Source organism: Mobula hypostoma, chromosome 20 (genome assembly GCF_963921235.1).
Source record: "Mobula hypostoma chromosome 20, sMobHyp1.1, whole genome shotgun sequence".
NCBI lineage: Eukaryota > Metazoa > Chordata > Chondrichthyes > Myliobatiformes > Myliobatidae > Mobula > Mobula hypostoma.
In genome coordinates this window covers 5330053-5348618 of record NC_086116.1, presented here as the reverse complement: position 1 = coordinate 5348618, position 18566 = coordinate 5330053, and the positions used below count along the sequence as shown (strand labels likewise).

At 42.5% G+C, this 18566-nt stretch overlaps 1 protein-coding gene across 1 annotated transcript in view; it reads left to right on the top strand.

Annotated features, from left to right (window-relative positions):
- Positions 1–17947, top strand: part of LOC134359301 (diphosphoinositol polyphosphate phosphohydrolase 2-like) — a 58396-nt gene extending 40449 nt beyond the window's left edge. Inside the window, exons 3-5 of the mRNA XM_063072296.1 lie at positions 1523–1567; positions 4520–4604; positions 16029–17947. Coding sequence (XP_062928366.1) covers positions 1523–1567; positions 4520–4604; positions 16029–16225 — 327 coding nt within the window. The 3' untranslated portion in view covers positions 16226–17947. The remainder of the gene's footprint in view (positions 1–1522; positions 1568–4519; positions 4605–16028) is intronic.
- Positions 17948–18566: the final 619 nt, after the last annotated feature.

Genomic DNA, 18566 nt, shown 5'->3' with positions numbered 1-18566 from the left:
CTATTTTCTAAACAGAGAAAATCTAAAAATCTGAGATGCAAAGGGACTTGGGAATCCTTGTGCAGAACACCCTAAAAGTTAACTTGCAGGTCAAGTCTGTGGTGAGGAAGGCAAGTACAATTGTTGGCATTCATTTCAAGAGGTCTAGAATATAAGAGCAGGAATGTGATGCTGAGGCTTTATAAGGCAGTGGTGAGGCCTCGCCTTGAGTATTGTGAACAGTTTTGGGCTCCTTATCAAAGATGAGGTGTGCTGGCATTGAAGAGGGTTCAGAGGAAGTTCACAAGAAGTATTCTGGAAATGAAAAGGTTATCGCATGAGGAACATTTGATAGCTCCAGGCCTGTACTCACTGGAATTTAGAAGGGTGAGGGAGGATCTTATTGAAATCTTTCGAATGTTGAAAGGCCTAGATAGAGTGGATTTGGAAACGATGTTTCGCATGGTGGGGGAGTTGAGGACAAGAGGACACAGCTTTGGGATAAAGGAGCGTCCATTTAAAAAAAGATGTGGAGAAATTTCTTTAGTTGAGGGTGGTGAATTTGTTATCACAGTCGGCTGTGAAGGCCAGGTTGTTGGGTATATTTAATACAGAGATTGGTAATTTCTTGATTGGCCACAGCATCAAAGGTCTCGGGGGGGGGGGTGGAGGCCAGGGAATCGGGGGGGGGGTATCAGCCATAATTGAATGGCAGAATCGACTTGATGGGCCAAATGGCCTAATTCTGCTCCTATGTCTCGTGGTCTTATGGACATCCAGAAGCAAGACTCTGACCTTGTAAAATGTGCACACTTGCAGAGACTTTTGGAATTCCACACACACACATCAAAGTTGCTGGTGAACGCAGCAGGCCAGACAGCATCTATAGGAAGAGGTACAGTCGACATTTTGGGCCAAGGCCCTTCGTCAGGACTAACTGAAAGAAGAGCTAGTAAGAGATTTGAAAGGGGAAGGGGGAGATCCGAAATGATAGGAGAAGACAGGAGGGGGAGGGATGGAGCTAAGAGCTGGCAAAATGTGGTTGAAAAGTTGAAGGGCTGAAGAAATTATAGATGGGGAGCAGTGAGAGAAGGTTTCACTAAGCTCCCGTCGAAGAGAAGATTTAAACTGTAGTGTAGGCATCACTGGAAGAGGCTTCGCAACAGTAAATTTTAAAATGCTTCTCTTTCAGTTGGTCTTGACGAAGGGTTCACCAGCAACTTTGATGTGTGTTGCTTGGATTTCCAGCATCTGCAGATTCCCTCGTGTTTGCGTTTCTGGAATTCCAAATAGTTTTGATACCATCCCATTTCCTCATAGTAATTTAAACACTAAGGCTGGTTTAATGTGCATCCCACTCAGTCACCTGAACAAATGCATGTAGCAAACTGGTTGAACGGGTAATGCAAAATGTATATTTTTTTTGTAGATATGTCCTCTGTCATGCTATACAGAGTTTATTATATACGAACTGGTTTGTATATTTTATGGGGAGCTTGTGGTATTATGCATAATTCATCTCTTTTTTTTGTTTAATGTGTAGGCTGGAGTGAAAGGAAAGTTAGGAAGATTACTGGGGATATTTGAGGTGAGTTTGTCACTTTTCAGTGCCTGAATTTATCATTTGCTGAAACCTTCAAACCACATTCATCATTGCTGTGGTAAAGCATTCCCAAATTGTGACAACTATTTTCATAAGTTGTACATATGTCTTGTGACCTTGTACTTTTAATAATCTTTCCTGACAAAGTTTAATATTAAACTTTACACAGTATTGTCAAATCTCTCCTGCATTTAGTTTGAGAAGCTTTCAGTTATTTCCATTATTGTCATTCTGAATGCACATCATGAGCAACCAGAAACCGCAGTGTATTTGCATTGTGTGCTGAATACAAAGTCATTGCTTTTGGTCAGTCATCTGTATTTTATTTTCTTTGATCACCCTATTTGTAGCCTTACTGGCATTTGACGTTCTGTCTTTCAGTACATTGTTGATTTTTTGTTACTCCATCTAATGTGAAATAATTCATTCCTTTGCTTTGACATTTGAGCTAAATGTACTTCCCTGACCAGCACAGCATCTTTTTTTTCAATTTCCTGCTACAACTCTGGCACTTTTTCCCGCTCCTAGAGTCAGTACTAAAGTTTACTGATACCTTGTGTTTTAGAAGTCAGGGTGTCCGTTGTCATCTAGCTCTCATTCTGCCATATCCAGCAACCTTTGCTGTCACTGTCCCTTTCTTCCTGCTCTTACTTCATTGCTGTTTCTAGTCCGCTTTGAATTTCTTTGTTTAAAATTTAAAGCTTTAGGAGATGTACATGTTCTTTATAGAATTTTACAACAACATTGTGGAAACCACATTTAGTATCCATTTTATACAGGAGCAACAGTCAGCATAATGCTACAGCACAGTAACAGAACCTTTGGTCCTCAATATTATGCCAGCTTGTTAACCTGCTGCAAGATCAATTTAACCCTTCCCTCTATAGCCCCCTGTCTTTCTGTCATCCACGTACCTAGTTAAGACTTTCTTAAATCTTCCTAATGTATCTACTCTACCACTAACCCTGGCAGGACATTCCACATACTCACCATGCTGTTTATGAAACAGAAATACTTCTGACATTCCACCCTCTTCTTTCCCTCTTTACCCCTTTTCTCCCCTACCACCCCCTGCCCATACTCCTGCAGTCACCTTAAAATGTTTCCTCTCATTCTTCTCATAGTAGACATTTCTGCACTCTGCATCATAGGTTTGGGCAACTGTACAAATAATTTGGCTGTTGATTAGCCGTGATTGTGGTGATGTGAACCGTGGGGCAGATCTCACGATGAGGCATGTCAAGGTTAAAATGGCATGTGTGGAAAATTGCATGGATGATTATTGCTCCATCTGCCTTCCCTCCTTTCCTACCTCCTTCCTCATCCCTACTCCTTATTGAGATCAGTTCTGCAAGATGGTGTGATATGATCATAGGATGCATATTCAGTGATTGGAAATCAAATGCACAGAACATCTGCCAGGGCTTGGCTATTTAATGATCTACAGTTGAAGTCAGAAGTTTACATACACTTAGATTGAAGTCATTAAAACTCATTGTTTAACCACTCACAGATTTCATATTAGCAAACTTTAGTTTTGGCAAGATGTTGAGGACATCTACTTTGTGCATGACACGAGTAATTTTTCCAACAATTGTTTACAGACAGGTTTTAATTGGCTATATCACAATTCCAGTGGGTCAGAGGTTTACAAACAAAATCAAAAGAAATCAGCCAAAACCTCGGGGGGGAAAAAAAATTGTGGACCTCCACAAGTCTGGTTCATCTTTGGGAGCAATTTCCAAATGCCTGAAGGTACCATGTCCATCTGTACAAACGGTAGTACACAAGTATAAACACCATGAAACGCCATCATACTGCTCAGGAAGGAGACGCATTCTGTTTCCTAGAGATGAACGTACTTTGGTGCAAAAAGTGCAAATCAATCCCAGAACAACAGCAAAGGACCTTGTGAAGGTGCTGGAGGAAACAGGTAGACAAGTATCTATATCCACAGTAAAACGAGTCCTATATCGACATAACCTGAAAGGCTGCTCAGCAAGGAAGAAGCCACTGCTCTAAAACCACTATAAAAAAAGCCAGACTACAGTTTGCAAGTGCACACGGGGGCAAAGATCTTACTTTTCAGAGAAGTGTCCTCCGGTCTGATGAAACAAAATTGAACTGTTTGGCCATAATGACCATCGTTGTGTCTGGAGGAAAAAGGGTGAGGCTTGCAAGCTGAAGAACATCATCCCAACCGTGAAGCATGGGGGTGGCAGCATCATGTTGTGGGGGTGCTTTGCTGCAGGAGGGACTGGTGCACTTCACAAAACAGATGACATCATGAGGAAGGAAAATTATGTGGATATATTGAAGCAACATCTCAAGACATCAGCCAGGAAGTTAAAGCTCAGTCGCAAATGGGTCTTCCAAATGGTCAATGACCACAAGCATATCTCTAAAGTTGTTGAAGGACAACAAAGTCAAGGTATTGGAGTGGCCATCACAAAGCCCTGACCTCAATCCGATAGAAAATTTGTGGGCAGAACTGAAAAATTGTGTGTGATCAAGGAGGCCTACAAGCCTGACTCAGTTACACCAGTTCTGTCTGGAGGAATGGAACAAAATCCCAGCAATTTACTGTGAGAAGCTTGTGGAAGGCTACCCAAAACATTTGACTCAAGTTAAACAATTTAAAGGCAGTGCTACCAAATACTAACAAAGTGTATGTAAACTTCTGACCCACTGGGAAAGTGATGACAGAGATAAAAGCTGAAATAAATCATTCTCTCTACTATTATTCTGACATTTTACATTCTTAAAATAGTGATCCTAACTGACCTAAGGCAGGGAATATTTTCTAGGATTAAATGTCAGGGATTGTGGAAAACCTGAGTTTAAATGTATTTGGCTAAGGTGTATGTAAACTTCCGACTTGAACTGTATATATTCTGCACTGTTGCTTTCGTAATACTATTTTTTCCCCCCCAATAGAATAGAGACAGAAAGCACAGAACCTACGTATTTATCCTCATAGTGACAGAAATTTTAGAGGATTGGGAGGATTCAGTTAATATTGGTAAGTTTAAAATATATTCATTATTGCTCTTGATGATACAGATCCATGATCTAAGCTCCCACTGGTTATTGTACCTCCCAAGCCTTATGCAAACCACTTCTAAGTAACTTGTTGGATTTTTTTGAATTGCATTGTCATTATTCCTGTGACAGGTGGTGCTGTCGCCTGAGCTTTCAATAGAAGTGCATGTGCAACTTGGACCAGAAAACCTTTGAATTGAAATTCAGTAATCACCATGGTCGTCTCTGTTGGAGGGTCAGTGGTGTTGGGGAATTGGTCAGAGAAGGCCATTGAATCATAGAATGTGCCATGGTGGCATAGTGAGTAGTGTGGTGCTACTACGGCTCTGGGTGTTCTAGAGTTCAAAGTTCACTTCTGGTGCCATTCCATAAAGAATCTCTATTTCCTTCTATGGGATGGGTGTTCCAGTTCCCTCCCACAGTCTAAAGACCTAGCAGGTAGGTTAATTAGTCATTGCAAATTGTCCTGCGATTAGATTAGAGTTATTCGGGGTTGCGGGGTTGGCGGGACCTACTCCATGCCCTATTGTAAATAGTAAAATCTGATTTGTTATCACTGACATAAGGTGTGAACTGGTGTTGCAGCAACAGTACAGTGCAAAGATGGAATCTCAAGTTCCAAATAGTGTAGTGTTCATGGGTTGTTCAGAAACCCGATGGCAGTGGGGAAGAAACTGTTCCTAAATTGGTGAGTATGGATCATCAGGCTCTTTACCTCCTCCCTGATGGTATTAACAGGAAAGGTGTATGTCTGCAATGGTGAGGCTTCTTAAAAATGGATGCCGCCTTCCCATTGCATAGTCTCTTAAAGATGCCTTGATTGGGAGCGATGTCCCCATGAAGGAGCTGGTAGAACTTATCGTCTGCAACCTCTTGCCATTGTGTACATTGGAGGTAGAAGGAATGAAGGTGTAGACTATTTTCTATATGGGGAAATCAGCTTGGGAGACCATGTGCAGGATTCTTTAAAGGTTAATTAGCAGGATGAGTGAGTAGTAATGAAGGCAAATGCAAGTTGTGGATCCTTTTATCTAAGAAGGGCTGTGCTGGCGTTGGAAAGGGTCCAGAGCAGGTTTACAAGAATGATTCTGGAAATGGAGAGGTTTGGGGGGGGGGGGTCTCAGTCATTTGATTGCTCGGGGTTGTACCTGCTGAGAGCTCAGAAGAGTTTGGGGGGAGGTGGGGAGGGAGAAACCGATTGGAATATTGAAGGGCCTAGACAGTGAATGTGGACAGACTGTTTCCTATAGTGGAGGAAGTCTAGGACCAGAGGGCACATTCTCAGAAAAGGATGTCCCTCTAGAACAGAGATTAGGAGGATTTTTTATATATAGCAAGAGGGTGATGAATCTAAAATTTGTTGCCACAGATGGCTGTGGAGGCCAAGTGATTGGGTATATTTAAAGTGAAGATTGATAGGTAGTTCTTTAGTGAATGTCAAAGATTATGGGAAGAAAGCAGGAGAATGAGGTTGAAAGAGATGGTAAATCAGTAATAATGGAAAGGCAGAGCAAACTCAATGGGCTGAATGGCTTTGTTTTGCTCCCATGTCTATGGCCATATGGAGACCCCATAACAGGCTGTGATACAACTAGTCAGAATGCTGTCCAGCATATATTTGTAGAAAGTTGCAAGTGTCTTTGACATATGAAATCTCAAACTAGCAATGAATACTGGATGAACCCTGGAATTCTCTTGCAAATTCTTATCTGAACTTAAAAAAAACACAAAGTGCACTGACACTGTTTTGAAAGTACTGCCTCTGGTATGATAGAATCCTATGTAATAACTGGATTGAGTTATCAGGTAGCAAATGTATTGATGTAGTCATCAGCTTTTCCCTTCCTACCATCTCCCTCCTAACTTTGAAATGAATTCCTCTTTTGGGTTGGAAAGCATATATTTTGTGGTTTCCTGCTTGTGAATTATTGCTGCTGACTACCCCATTAGTATTTTTCTACCCATACTAGACGTGCTTATTTAGAAGTTAAAAGGAGGAAGAGTTAAAAACTAATATAATTGCTGTTGGAAAAATGTACTTGAGATGAAATTCTCTTTGCTTGCACAGCCTTGTAAAGTGAATTCCCGGAGAGGCTGTTGTTGGAGTGCATTCTGCAATCCCAAGTGGATCGTGAAATTAAGGAGATTCAACAGCACTCGGAAGTCCTTTTTATAGGGATTTAATTAAAACAGGATTTGACATGATATGAATTTAGCAGTGATAATGAGCATAATGTCCAAAGACACTAATGGGAGATTATTGATTTCGTGGGTTAGTTTGATTCTGAGTTTTTAATTTGCCATCTGCATGTAGCATCTTAAGAGCCCCACTGGAAGAGTGACTTAACCCAGTAGTCTCCAGCTGCATCATCAATGACCCCTTCCCTCCACTGCGAGGGCTGAATTCGAGTGGCTTGATTAACTGCACGGTTCCATTCCAAATACTTTAATAGTAGGTTGTACCAATGTGCAATGAGAAACAATTCAAACTTGTAGCTTGGTACCTCAGCAGACCACCTATGCGACATTAATGTTGTCTTAGTCAAAAGAATGAAACCTGGTGCTTAAAGGCAATTAATGTTGTTCAATCCCTGCTTGTGACCATTAAATAAAATGTAACTGTCAGTGTGGGAGCAAATTAATTGGACTTTGCTGCTCCCGGCTCCAAGCTTTTATACTTTGGTGACTTTTCTATCTTCAGAAATTAATCCTTGAATCATACTCCCAGCGAAATGAGAACAAAGATCTTGGAAGAATTCAGTCAATCAAGTAGACCACTCAGTGTTTCAGAGCAAACCTAATCAGGCCAGAAGTTTCAGGTTCAGTCTTGGTGCTCCAACCCTGCACTGACTGCTTCTACTTCCTACACAAGATCCACAAACAAGACTGTCTCAGCTAGTTCTTGCCCAACAATCTTATTTCTTCCTAACTTCACTCAATCCCATCTTCCATGTTCTAGTCCCTTCCCACTTCCCTCTACCAGTCTGACAATTTCAAATTCCCTGATCTAGTTTTCATCATAATGTTCAGTCCCATTACACCTCCATCCCACATGAGGAAAAATCTGCAGGCTCTGTGTGTGTTCTTCAGAGCCCCAACCCTCCTCCACAACACAGCAAATTGTCCTTCCTTTGAATCCACTTGCTTTCTCCTAATTAACATAGCTATGGAGCAGGGAAAGAGTGATTCTCATTACAAAACTAAATTTCCTCACCTTTGCTGTTCTTGTCTGGATCATCTGCTCCCTGGAGTCACATTTCATGTGACTTCTGGGAAAAAAAAACAAAACAGAAATCTGATGTATTTCAGGGGGACTGGAACCAGAATGATAGTTTACAAGCCGAGGTAGTGTATAGTCAAGAAGGACAAGCAGGTGATGGGGTCCCAGTCAGTCGGATAGGTTGCAATGTAAAAGGAATACAGTATTGGGAAAGGTCACAAATACAGGACTGAACATGTTGTATATGAATGCACACAGTATACGAAATAAGGTAGATGATCTTGTGCAGTTGGCGATTGGTAGGTATAACATTGTGGGTTTCATGGAGTCGTGGCTCAAAGGTGACTGCAGTTGCGAGTTTACCATCCAAGGATACACACTTTATCAAAAGACAAGGTAGGCAGAGAAGAAAGAGTGGCTCTGCTAGTAAAAAGTGAAATCAAATCCTTTAGAAAGTGGTGACATGGGATCAGAAGATGTAGAATTCTTGTGGGTAGAGAGCAAGAAGACCCTGATGGGAGTTACTTACAGGCCTCCAAACAGAAGGCAGGATGTGGCCTACAGATTACAGCAGGAGATGATCAAAAAAGTAATGTTATATTAGTCATGGGGTTTTCAATCTGCAGACTGGGCAAAATCAAGTTGATGCTGGATCCCAAGCCTCTGAGATGGCTTTTTGGAGCAGCCTGTAGTGAGCCCACTAGGGAATCATCAGTTGTTATGGGTGTTATGTAATGAACTGGATGTGATTAGGAAGCTTAAGGTTAATGGGACGATTGGGAAACAGTGGTTGTAATATGATAGAATTCACCTTGCAGTATGAGAGGGAGAAACTAAAGTCAGATGTATCAGTATTATGTGGTTGACAAAGGAAGTTGAAGCAAAAGAGGGCATATAGTAGCACAAAAATTAGTAGGAAATTGGAACATTGGGAAGCTTTTAAAAACCAACAGGGCCACTAATATATATATATATAAAAAAGGAAGCCATGGGCGGGGGGGGGGGGGGGAAGAGAGATGAAAAGTGAAGGTAAGCTAGCTAATAATAAAACTGACACCAAAATTATTTTCAGATATATGAACGAGGTGAGAGTAGATATTGGATAGCTGCAGAATGACACTGGAGAGATAGTAATGGTGATTGAGCTGAATAAATATTTTTCATCAGTTTTCACTATGGAAGATGCTAGTAGTGTGCCAGAAGTTCGAGAGTGTCGAGGGGCAGAAGTGAGAGTAGTTGCTGTTACTAGGGAGATGGTGCTTGGAAAACAAAACAAAGGTTTGAGGGTAGCTTAGTCACCTGGACCTGATGGACCACACCCCAGGGTTCTGAAAGAGGTAGCTGAAGTGATCGTGGAAGCATTAGCAATGATCTTTCAAAGATCAATGGATTCTGGCATTTTTCCAGAGGACTGGAAAATTGCAAATGTCACACTACTCTTCAAGAAGAGATGGAGGCAGAAGTAAGGGAGTTGTAGTGATTGGGAAGATGTTGGGGTCCATTATTAAGAATGAGGTTTTGGTGTACTTGGAGGTACATGATAAAATAGGCAGCATGGTTTGCTCAGGGAAAATCTTGCCTGACAAGTCTGTGGGAATTCTTTATCAAGCAGGAGAATTGATGGCTCATGTTGTGCACTTGGATTTTCAGAAGGCTTTTGACAAGGTGCTGCATTTGAAGCTGTAGGAAAGATTGTAGCATGGATAAAGCAGTTGCTGATGGGCAGGAGGCAAAGGGGTGACTGGCTCTGTGTCATGACCACTTTCTTTTTATGCTGATGGCTTTGTAGTCAAGTTTGCAGATGGTATGAAGATGGGTGGCGGGGCCAGTAGTGTTGAAGCAGAGAGGCTGCGGGTTAGGATATGGTGAGAAGACAGCAGAATGGATCAGACATGATGAAATGATGGAGCAGACTTGATGGGCCAAATGTCCTAATTGTGCTCCTGTGTCTTGTGGTTTTATGGCATTGGAGCTGCTGGAGTCCCTTGGCACATTGGAGACCAGCAGTAGGTGTAAGAGCAGGTGTAGCACTTGTCACAGGTGTTACCCCTAAATGCCAGGTAGGTCAGTGGGGAAGAGCATGTGGACAAGGGAGTCAGAGAAAGTGATCCCTGCAGAAAGTGGGAACGAGAGAGGAAGAGGAGTCCAGTGGTGGGATCCCATTGGAGATGACAAGTCGCAGAGAATGTGTTGGATGCGGAAACCAGTGAGGACCGGGGGATTCCTATCCCATTGTGTCAGGAGGGAATTTGGTGAAGGCAGAGTTTGGGAAATATTTCAGAACTGCATTGGGGGTTGAGGGGGAAGGGAAACAGACGACCCTATTTGCTGGAATAAAGGATATCTTGGATGCCCTGGAATGGAGAGCCATTTGAAGTACATTTATTATCAAAATATGTATACAGCATACAATCTTGAGATTGGTTGTCTTGCAGGCAGCCACAAAACAAAGAAACACAATAGTACCCATTTAAAGAAAAGAACAAATCGCACAATCAGCAAAAAACAAACAAATCTTTAAACATCGAACCATAGAGACCCCATATGTGAGTCCACAATCATGAGTCACTGGGGCGAGGAAAACCAGTACAGGAGCCCATGGCCACAGCCACCAGCACTGGGGTCAGTCAGTTCAGCACTGTGTCGGTGGGTTCAAATCGCAGCCACAGATCCAGTTGCATGCTGCAACACCACGATTGAATCCTGCAAATAGTCAAACATGTTCAGTGCTGAGGATGTTGGACATCAAACTGCAGCCAAAAGTGACTCCATAGCCTTGAGCCACCAAGGCAACCGCAGCGTGGGACACAAGACTCCTGCACCTTCACCGGTAACAGTGAGAAGGAGACTGGTCAGACGCAGGCAGAAGGCATTGGACACTCATTCTAGTCCACAATGAGTTAAAAAGAAAAATCTTGCTTATTGCTTTAATTGGTATGGAGTAATGGAGCCAACCACAGGTTCTTATTCCACCACTGGGAATATACCCCACAGCGACAGCTATAGCTAACTCCATCCCAAATCCCCCAGGAGATCACAGAAATGCTGGATCATTCAGTTGGCCCAAAAATACATTAAGGGGGATATAATAGGCTGCAGTCTATCCCAGATCAGTAGTAATTTAGGAAGGGTATCCAGCAGTTTTGTAAGCTGTCTGCAAGACGTCACCATTGCTCATTGATGCTCTCTTGCCAGAAATTTGTAGTAGATGCAGTAGGGGTGAAGGAACTGCAAGTGACAGGGTGGGAAAAGGTGTAGTCAGGGTAAGCGTGGAATTTGGTGGGTTTGGGAATGGAGACAAATTGAATTAATCAGTTTGACACCTCCCTGTTGTGTGCCAATTTTGTTTGTTGACTTTCCTGCTTTTAGTTGCTATAAGAGTTATGAGAACTCTGACTATTTAGGGATGTAACCACTTAGAGTAAGATGTTAGATTTGAATTAAGGACTATATTTAGCTAATTTTCTCACATGACTGAGCAAATGAGCCGTGGCAATTTAAGGCCCTCCACTGGTCAGGATATTGCATCCTGGCTGTCTACATGCACATGCCAGGGCAGTACAATACGGAGAGCAGGCTGTTCCTGTGTAGCAGACTCTCTCCCCCCCCCCCCCACCCCCACGTAGCTGTACATGTGATAGACGAGCCAGGGCAGTACAACACGGAGAGCAGGCTGTTCCCGTGTAGCAGACTCCCCCTCTCCACACAGCTGATGAATCCAAAGGAACGGCAGTTTGGCACCAGCAGCCTTGCAGGAGTTGCCAGTTAGTGTTGAACTCAGCATAGGACATCCTTAGGGACTCGAGCTCCAGAGTTTTCCTCAGGGTTTACTCCTGAAGCCTCCCCTGTGAGTGGGCATAACCACAAGGCAGTGGAGATTTGAAATCAGTTTTCCTTCTAGATGAGCTGTCAACCATGACTGATGAGCCCCATCTGCCCATAGCGACTGGTTTTAAGGCACCATTACCCCACCTTTGTCCCTACTGTCAGTAGAAACAGTTCTGCTGGGCTTAGTAACTAAGCCACACGTGAAGGCCAGGAGCTGGACTATCTCCCGGCATTCCTATCAGTGGTTCTCATTGTGTGTCAAACCCATCGCTGCACTCTGTTTTGGGCTTTGGTGCCCTGGAAGGACAGATTGCCCTTGCTGGAGAGCAGTGCTGATTGACTTGAGTTGCTGGAGGTCAAAATTAGAAGCATTTGATAGCATCATTGATGACAGCCACCCTCATTGAGTGCACATTGCTTTTGTAGTAATTAGTCAGATTAAATTTGTGCTGCTTTCTGTGAATGGGACATAACTGGGCAATCTTCCACATGGGGTATGTGCCAATGTTAACTACTGAAGCAGCTTTGCTGGAGGTGCGGGTCTTCAGTACTGCAGCCTGGGTATTGTCCAGTCCCAGGACCTTTGTATGCAGTGCTGTGAGGCAAATCTTCATATCACATTGAATTGGCCGGAGCTTCATTTCTGTGCCTTTGGGAATGTTTAGATGCTGAGATGGACCATCCTGCGCTTCTGGCTGGACATGATTGTGAGTTTTTTAACCTTTAGTACTCCAGATTGGACCTTGGCATCATGTTGTATGGTGACATTCCTGGATCATCCTGCTCTGTAGCTGAGGAGATCTGATGGAGATGCTTAATGTTTGTATTTGCTGGGGTAGGTAGAGGAACTAATGGAGAGACTAAGGGTATGGCGTGGGCTGTTTCGTCAGACAGGAACTCTTGTATCACGGGGGATGTAGCATCCCCACTTCCTGTGGCTGCAAGACAGCTGAGGCGTTCAGCAGTGTTTCTGTGTGGGTTTTAAGAGGTCTGTGGTTCATTTACTGACATACGCCCTGTGTCAGATGAGGTTGAATGGCCAGCTGTCACTCCATTGCTGTACTGGGTCATTCTGTAATGTTTGAGGTGACCTCACAGAGATGAGAACTTCAATTGGGACTCAACCAACTATTGCAAATGGACCTGATGGATTCCTAGGCATTTGGGGGAGAGATAAGGCAACCCTGGCATTGTTGTATTTGGACTTCAAATCATCTCATTATCAGCTGACTGATACAACAGAGAACAACTCTGAAAACAAGCTACAAAACATCAGCGAAAATAAGCACCTTTCCTCCCACCCACACATATAAAGTACTCCCAGCTCCGGGGCAAATCTCGGGCCATGGGGTTCAACTTTCAGGCTGATGTTCAACCTTCGGTATTGATCCCCAGGACTAGCCAGTGATGGGACCTAGAATTCTGGGCTCACCAACTGGGCTTTGTGCCTCCTCCTCACATGGATATCTGATCCCAGGACCCACCGACCAGGGACAGCCCAGCATTCACTGCTGTCAGAGAGTCATAGAGCAGCACAGCACAGAAACAGACCCTTTGTCCCGTTTAGTTTGTGCCGAGCTAATCCTTTGTCACCTGTCCATTTTACTGGTCTTTTAAGTGCAGAACCTGTCACTAAACCCTAATCTGACCCCTAACACTCCCTCTCCCCAAAACCAACCCTACGAACCTTAATAAAAAAAAATTTTTAAAAAAAGAAAGCAACCAAGTCTAAGGAGTTATCTCTGAAATTAGTTCTGGACAGCTTGAGGCCTGAGTTACGTGATTCTTTAAAATCTGTTTTAATAACTGTATACTGAGACCTACCTAGTTTATTGCTTTGAAGTACAAAGACAAATATGGATGAAAGGCCTCCTGCTCTTAAGTGGAAGAAATGTTTGAGTTCATACGTCAGATTTGTCATTTCAAAGGTATTTTGTAAACTGAAGGTTGGACTTTGCACATCCCTGAGTTACAGTTCACTTGTGGAGATCAAACCATTCCATTTCATCCAGAAGTCCTATTTGCACAACTTGCAGAAGGAAGCTAAAAAGGTCATTAGGAAGGAAAAGATGAATTATGAAAGGAAGCTTGAATTATGAAAGGATATCTTGTTTGATATTAGTATCAAAAAAGATACTAGAAGTATATAAAAGGGTAAAGAGAGTCGAGTGTAGATATAAGAACAATAGAAAATGATGCTGGAGATATTGTAATGAAAGATGCAGAGATGGCAGAGGAACTGAATGCGTACTTTGCATCGATCTTCAGAGTGGAAGATGTCTGCAGTACACCGGACATTCAAGAGTGTCAGGGAAGTGAAGTTTGTGCAGTGAAAATTACAACTGAGAAGGTGCACAGGAAGCTTAATGGTTTGAGGGTGGATAGGTCTCCTGGACCTGATGGAATGTACCCTCGGGTTCTGAAGGAAGTTGCTGGAGAGATTGCGGAGGCATTAACGATGATCTTTCAAGAACTGATGGGTTCTGGCATTGTACCAGAAAATTGCAAATGTTACTCCGCTATTTAAGAAAGGTGGGAGGCAGCAGCCTTACATCAGTGGTTGGGAAGTTGTTGGAATCCATTGTTAGGGATGAGATTAGAGCACCTGGAGGCACATGACAAAGCCAGCATGGTTTCCTGAAAGGAAAATCCTGCCTGACAAACCTAATGTAATTCTTTGAGAAAATTACAAGCAGGGTAGACAAAGGAGATGAGGTAGACGTGGTGTACTTGGATTTTCAGAAGGTCTTTGACAAGGTGCCGCACATGAGGCTGCTTAGCTAGGTAAGAGCCCATGGAATTACAGGGAAGTTACTAGCATGGCTGGAGCATTGGCTGGTCAGCAGAAAACAGAGTGGGAATAAGGGGATCCTATTCTGGCTGCCAGTTACCAGTGGAGTTCCACAGGAGTCTGTGTAGGGACCACTGCTTTTTACGATGTATTTCAATGATTTGGACTACGGTATTATTGGATTTGTGGCTAAATTTGCTGATGCTACAAAGATATCTGGAGGAGCGGGTAGTGTTGAAGCATAGAGACTTGGATAGTTTAGGGGAATGAGCAAAGAAGTGGCAAATGAAATACAATGTTGGAAAATGTACAGTCATGCACTTTGTTGGAAGAAATAAACGGGCAGACTGTTATTTAGATGGGGAGAGAATTCAAAATGCAGAGATGCAAAGGGACTTGGGAGTCCTTGTGCAAGATGACCTAAAGGTTAACCTCCAGGTTGAGTCGATTGTGAAGAAGGCGAATGCAATGTTGGCATTCAGTTCTAGAGGTATAGAATATAAGAGCAGGGATGTGATGTTGAGGCTCTATAAGGCACTCGTGAGACCACACGGAGTATTGTGTGCAGTTTTGGGCTCCTCATTTTAGAAAGGATATACTGACATTGGAGAGGGTTCAGAGAAGATTCACAAGAATGATTCCAGGAATGAAAGGGTTACCATATGAGGAATGTCTGGCATCACTTGGGTTGTATTCCCTGGAGTTCAGGAGAATGAGGGGAGATCTGAGAAACATTTCTCAATGTTAAAAGGCCTGAACAGATTAGATATGGCAAAGTTATTTCCCATGGTAGAGGATTCTAGGACAAGAGGGCACGTCCTCAGGATTGAAGGACATCCTTTAGAACTGAGATGTGGAGAAATTACTTTAGTCAGAGGGTGGTACAACTGGAGTTGCTGCAACAAGCGGCTGTGGAGGCCAAGTCATTGGGTATATTTAAGGCAGAGATAGATGGGTTCTTGATTAGCCAGGGCATCAAAGGGTATGGGGTGAAGGCAGGGGAATGAGGATGACTGGAAGAATTGGATCAGCCCATGATTGAATGGTGGAGCAGACTCTGGCTGAATGGCCTACTTCTGCTCCTGTATCTTATGGTCTTATAAATGCCCCTGTGGCTCAACATGAGATATTACTGTATAATTAAAAACAATGATGCAAAGACTAATCCCTCCTAATGAGGAAAATCTCTTGCCCCTACCCACTTGTGTAATGGTGCCTTCACAGTTACAAGTTGCACAGCAAAAGTCCCTTTGGCACAGCTGCTTGATGCTGACCAAGATGCCCATTTCAGCTGGCCTCGTTTTCCCATGTTTGGCCGATATCCTTCTAAACCTTAAGACTTGTGCCACCAAGTTCCAGAAGCGGTTGTGTGGTCCCTTGTTAAAACATTTTGGAAGTGTTTGTGTTGTCACCAGTAACATGAGTAACAATAACAGAATAACACACAAAATGCTGGAGGAACTCAGCAGGTCAGGCATCCTTGATGGAGGGGCATAGAGTCGATGTTTTGGGCCTAGACCCAACAATAACAATTACATTGATACTTTCTCTCTCGCCTGCCACAGGAAGGAAAAGGGAATGGTTTAAGGTTGAAGATGCCATCAAGGTCTTGCAGTGTCACAAACCGGTACACGCAGAGTACCTGGAGAAGTTGAAGCTGGCTTGCTCGAGCACGAATGGAAACTCTGTCGTCTCCACACTTTCAGGTGACACGGCCACCTTGTACGTGACTTCTTCAGGAGTGCCGTCTGACCTCAGATGAAATGGACATTGACGTGGCCTTGCTGTTAATGCAGTCAGTTAATAAAACGCATTCTGCTTTTGAAAGCAGCGTGCTCTAGTTTAGGTTGTATATGTATAAATACTTTTGCATGAATACTTGCAGTGTTGATACTTTTATATGTAAAATAGTGTTGAAAACCAAAGCCATACATTGATTTATGTTAGCATCATTTTGTTAGATGTGCCTTTCAGGCTACTAAATGTTTTAAGATTGCATTGCACAGGAGAGTATCTTTAATCCTGTTTCAATAATGCATACAAGCCACAGATGTGAAAATTACTTTCTCCATTGGTGCTTTACAATGGTAATGTGGTAGCTGAGAAACATTCAGAACAACCACCTGAAATATCCACGAAGTGATTGCTCAACACTCGGTTTCATACTTTAAGCCTTGAGAAATGAATTGCTTGTTTTGAATTATTTGGATAACTGAAGATCTCCCAACCAGCAAAATTGTCTTTAAACGATGCTCCATATCCTTGAATTCAACTGGATCTGATGCAACAATAGATTTTCAGAACTGTAGTTGGAAATGTGAACATCCCCAGTGATTGCTATGTAAATCTCTCAAATCCTATTACTAATTAAGCCAGCAGCCAGTTTGACTTTTGTACCAAATTTGTAACTTTTCCACTTTTCACACCATATTCTCTTGCAATGTGTTTTGTTTCATTGTTCCTCCTGCTTATTCCTGATTTTTCTTTTTGTCGCATTCTCCTCAAACCAGATGTCCCATAACTAAAATCACCAAGCTCGGCCAGAGTTACTGCTTAACTCTCGAAGCACAGCTTGTCTTTATTAATATACTGAACTCCATGAATGAAAGAATTGCTATCTATTATGTAATGGATGCTTCAAAAGATGTATAGAATATAATTAATGCCTGTGTAAAAATTGAAGTTCCTCCAAAACATTGCAATTCTAAATTCCTTTTGTGTGTCTGTTTAATTTTATATGCTTGCAAGCTTTGATTTGGTATGTTTGTACCTTGCTAATTGAAAAGGGCGATGGTCTGTTTTATATAAAGTCGCACTCCAGAGGACTCCATATTTGTCAATTGAACTGGGATTGGCTGAGGTGACTTTGCAGGATTTGCAGGTAATTTATTTGCTTTGTCAGTGTTGCTAAGAGGACTTCTTTTGTATGGAGGAGCAATATGCTGTAGATTTGCAATTGTCTTCATGGATTATCATAATCCAAACCCAACCAACCTGTTCTGGTTACAGTAGTTCCATGTGAAATTGGATTCTGGCAGCTTCCAATGAAGTAAAGAGTTGTAGTACAAAATTGTCCTCTAGTCAGGGTACAGCCTGCCATTCTGCATTTGAATGTTGATTTTGTAGAGGTTGATGATACGTAGCACCGTCCTGATTTGTATGAATGGAAATGTTCCATTCTCCCTCCTCCTGACCCCTTGTGGTTAATTAGATATTGTGACTGAAAGCAGTAACACGTGTGGGAATCAATCTGCCTTATCCACAGTTTGAGTTTTCAATATTGCTTCAGTTCATTGCAGTGCCTCATTACTGGTTAATTTCTACCTCTGCTATAGAAACCCATCACCTTACAATCTTTCTGTACGGTCCCAAAGACACCATTTGAGAGAGTCTACTGTATTTGATTTTAAAAAAATCATTTTCTTAATGAGACTAATAGTCTTAAATAAAACTGAATTTTGAACAATGTGGTTTTATCATTTGTTTCTGTTCATGGTTTGATATCCTGAGAATAAAATCTAAATGCATTAAGTATGAAAAGTTGACACTGAAGATTTGACGGGTAATGTATGATTGAAAGTACCGTTACGTTTCCACCATTGATTTCACTTTTGACATGATGGTTATTGCAGCAATGACACTTCATTCGCAGCTGCCCAAGATGGTCATGTGTCTACTAAGCATCTTGGTCGAGAACCCATTGGGTACTCCATGTATAAACTTGTAAACAACAACCTTCATTTCTGTAGTGTACAGGTACTAGCATCAGGCCATGTCCCAAATCGCCAGGCTGTTTGCAACTTCACCGAATGGGCACCACATTTACAATGTGCTTTGAGCTGCTGATTACTGCATTAACACGCACTGAGTCGAGGTTGATCCCCTGGAATAACAGGATTATGTCAGACCAAGAATTTACAGATGGTGGAGAATGACTCTGCTTGTGGCGTACAACACCTTGCGGATGACTAGTTTTCAGCTGCCAAGTTTGTTTTGCATCTTGTGTACTTAACAAGATGGGAATACTGCAATGTGTATGGGTGTACCTGGTGTGTGGACTAACCTTCCTTCACAGCAACTTGTGCCCGTCACTCACTCACTCA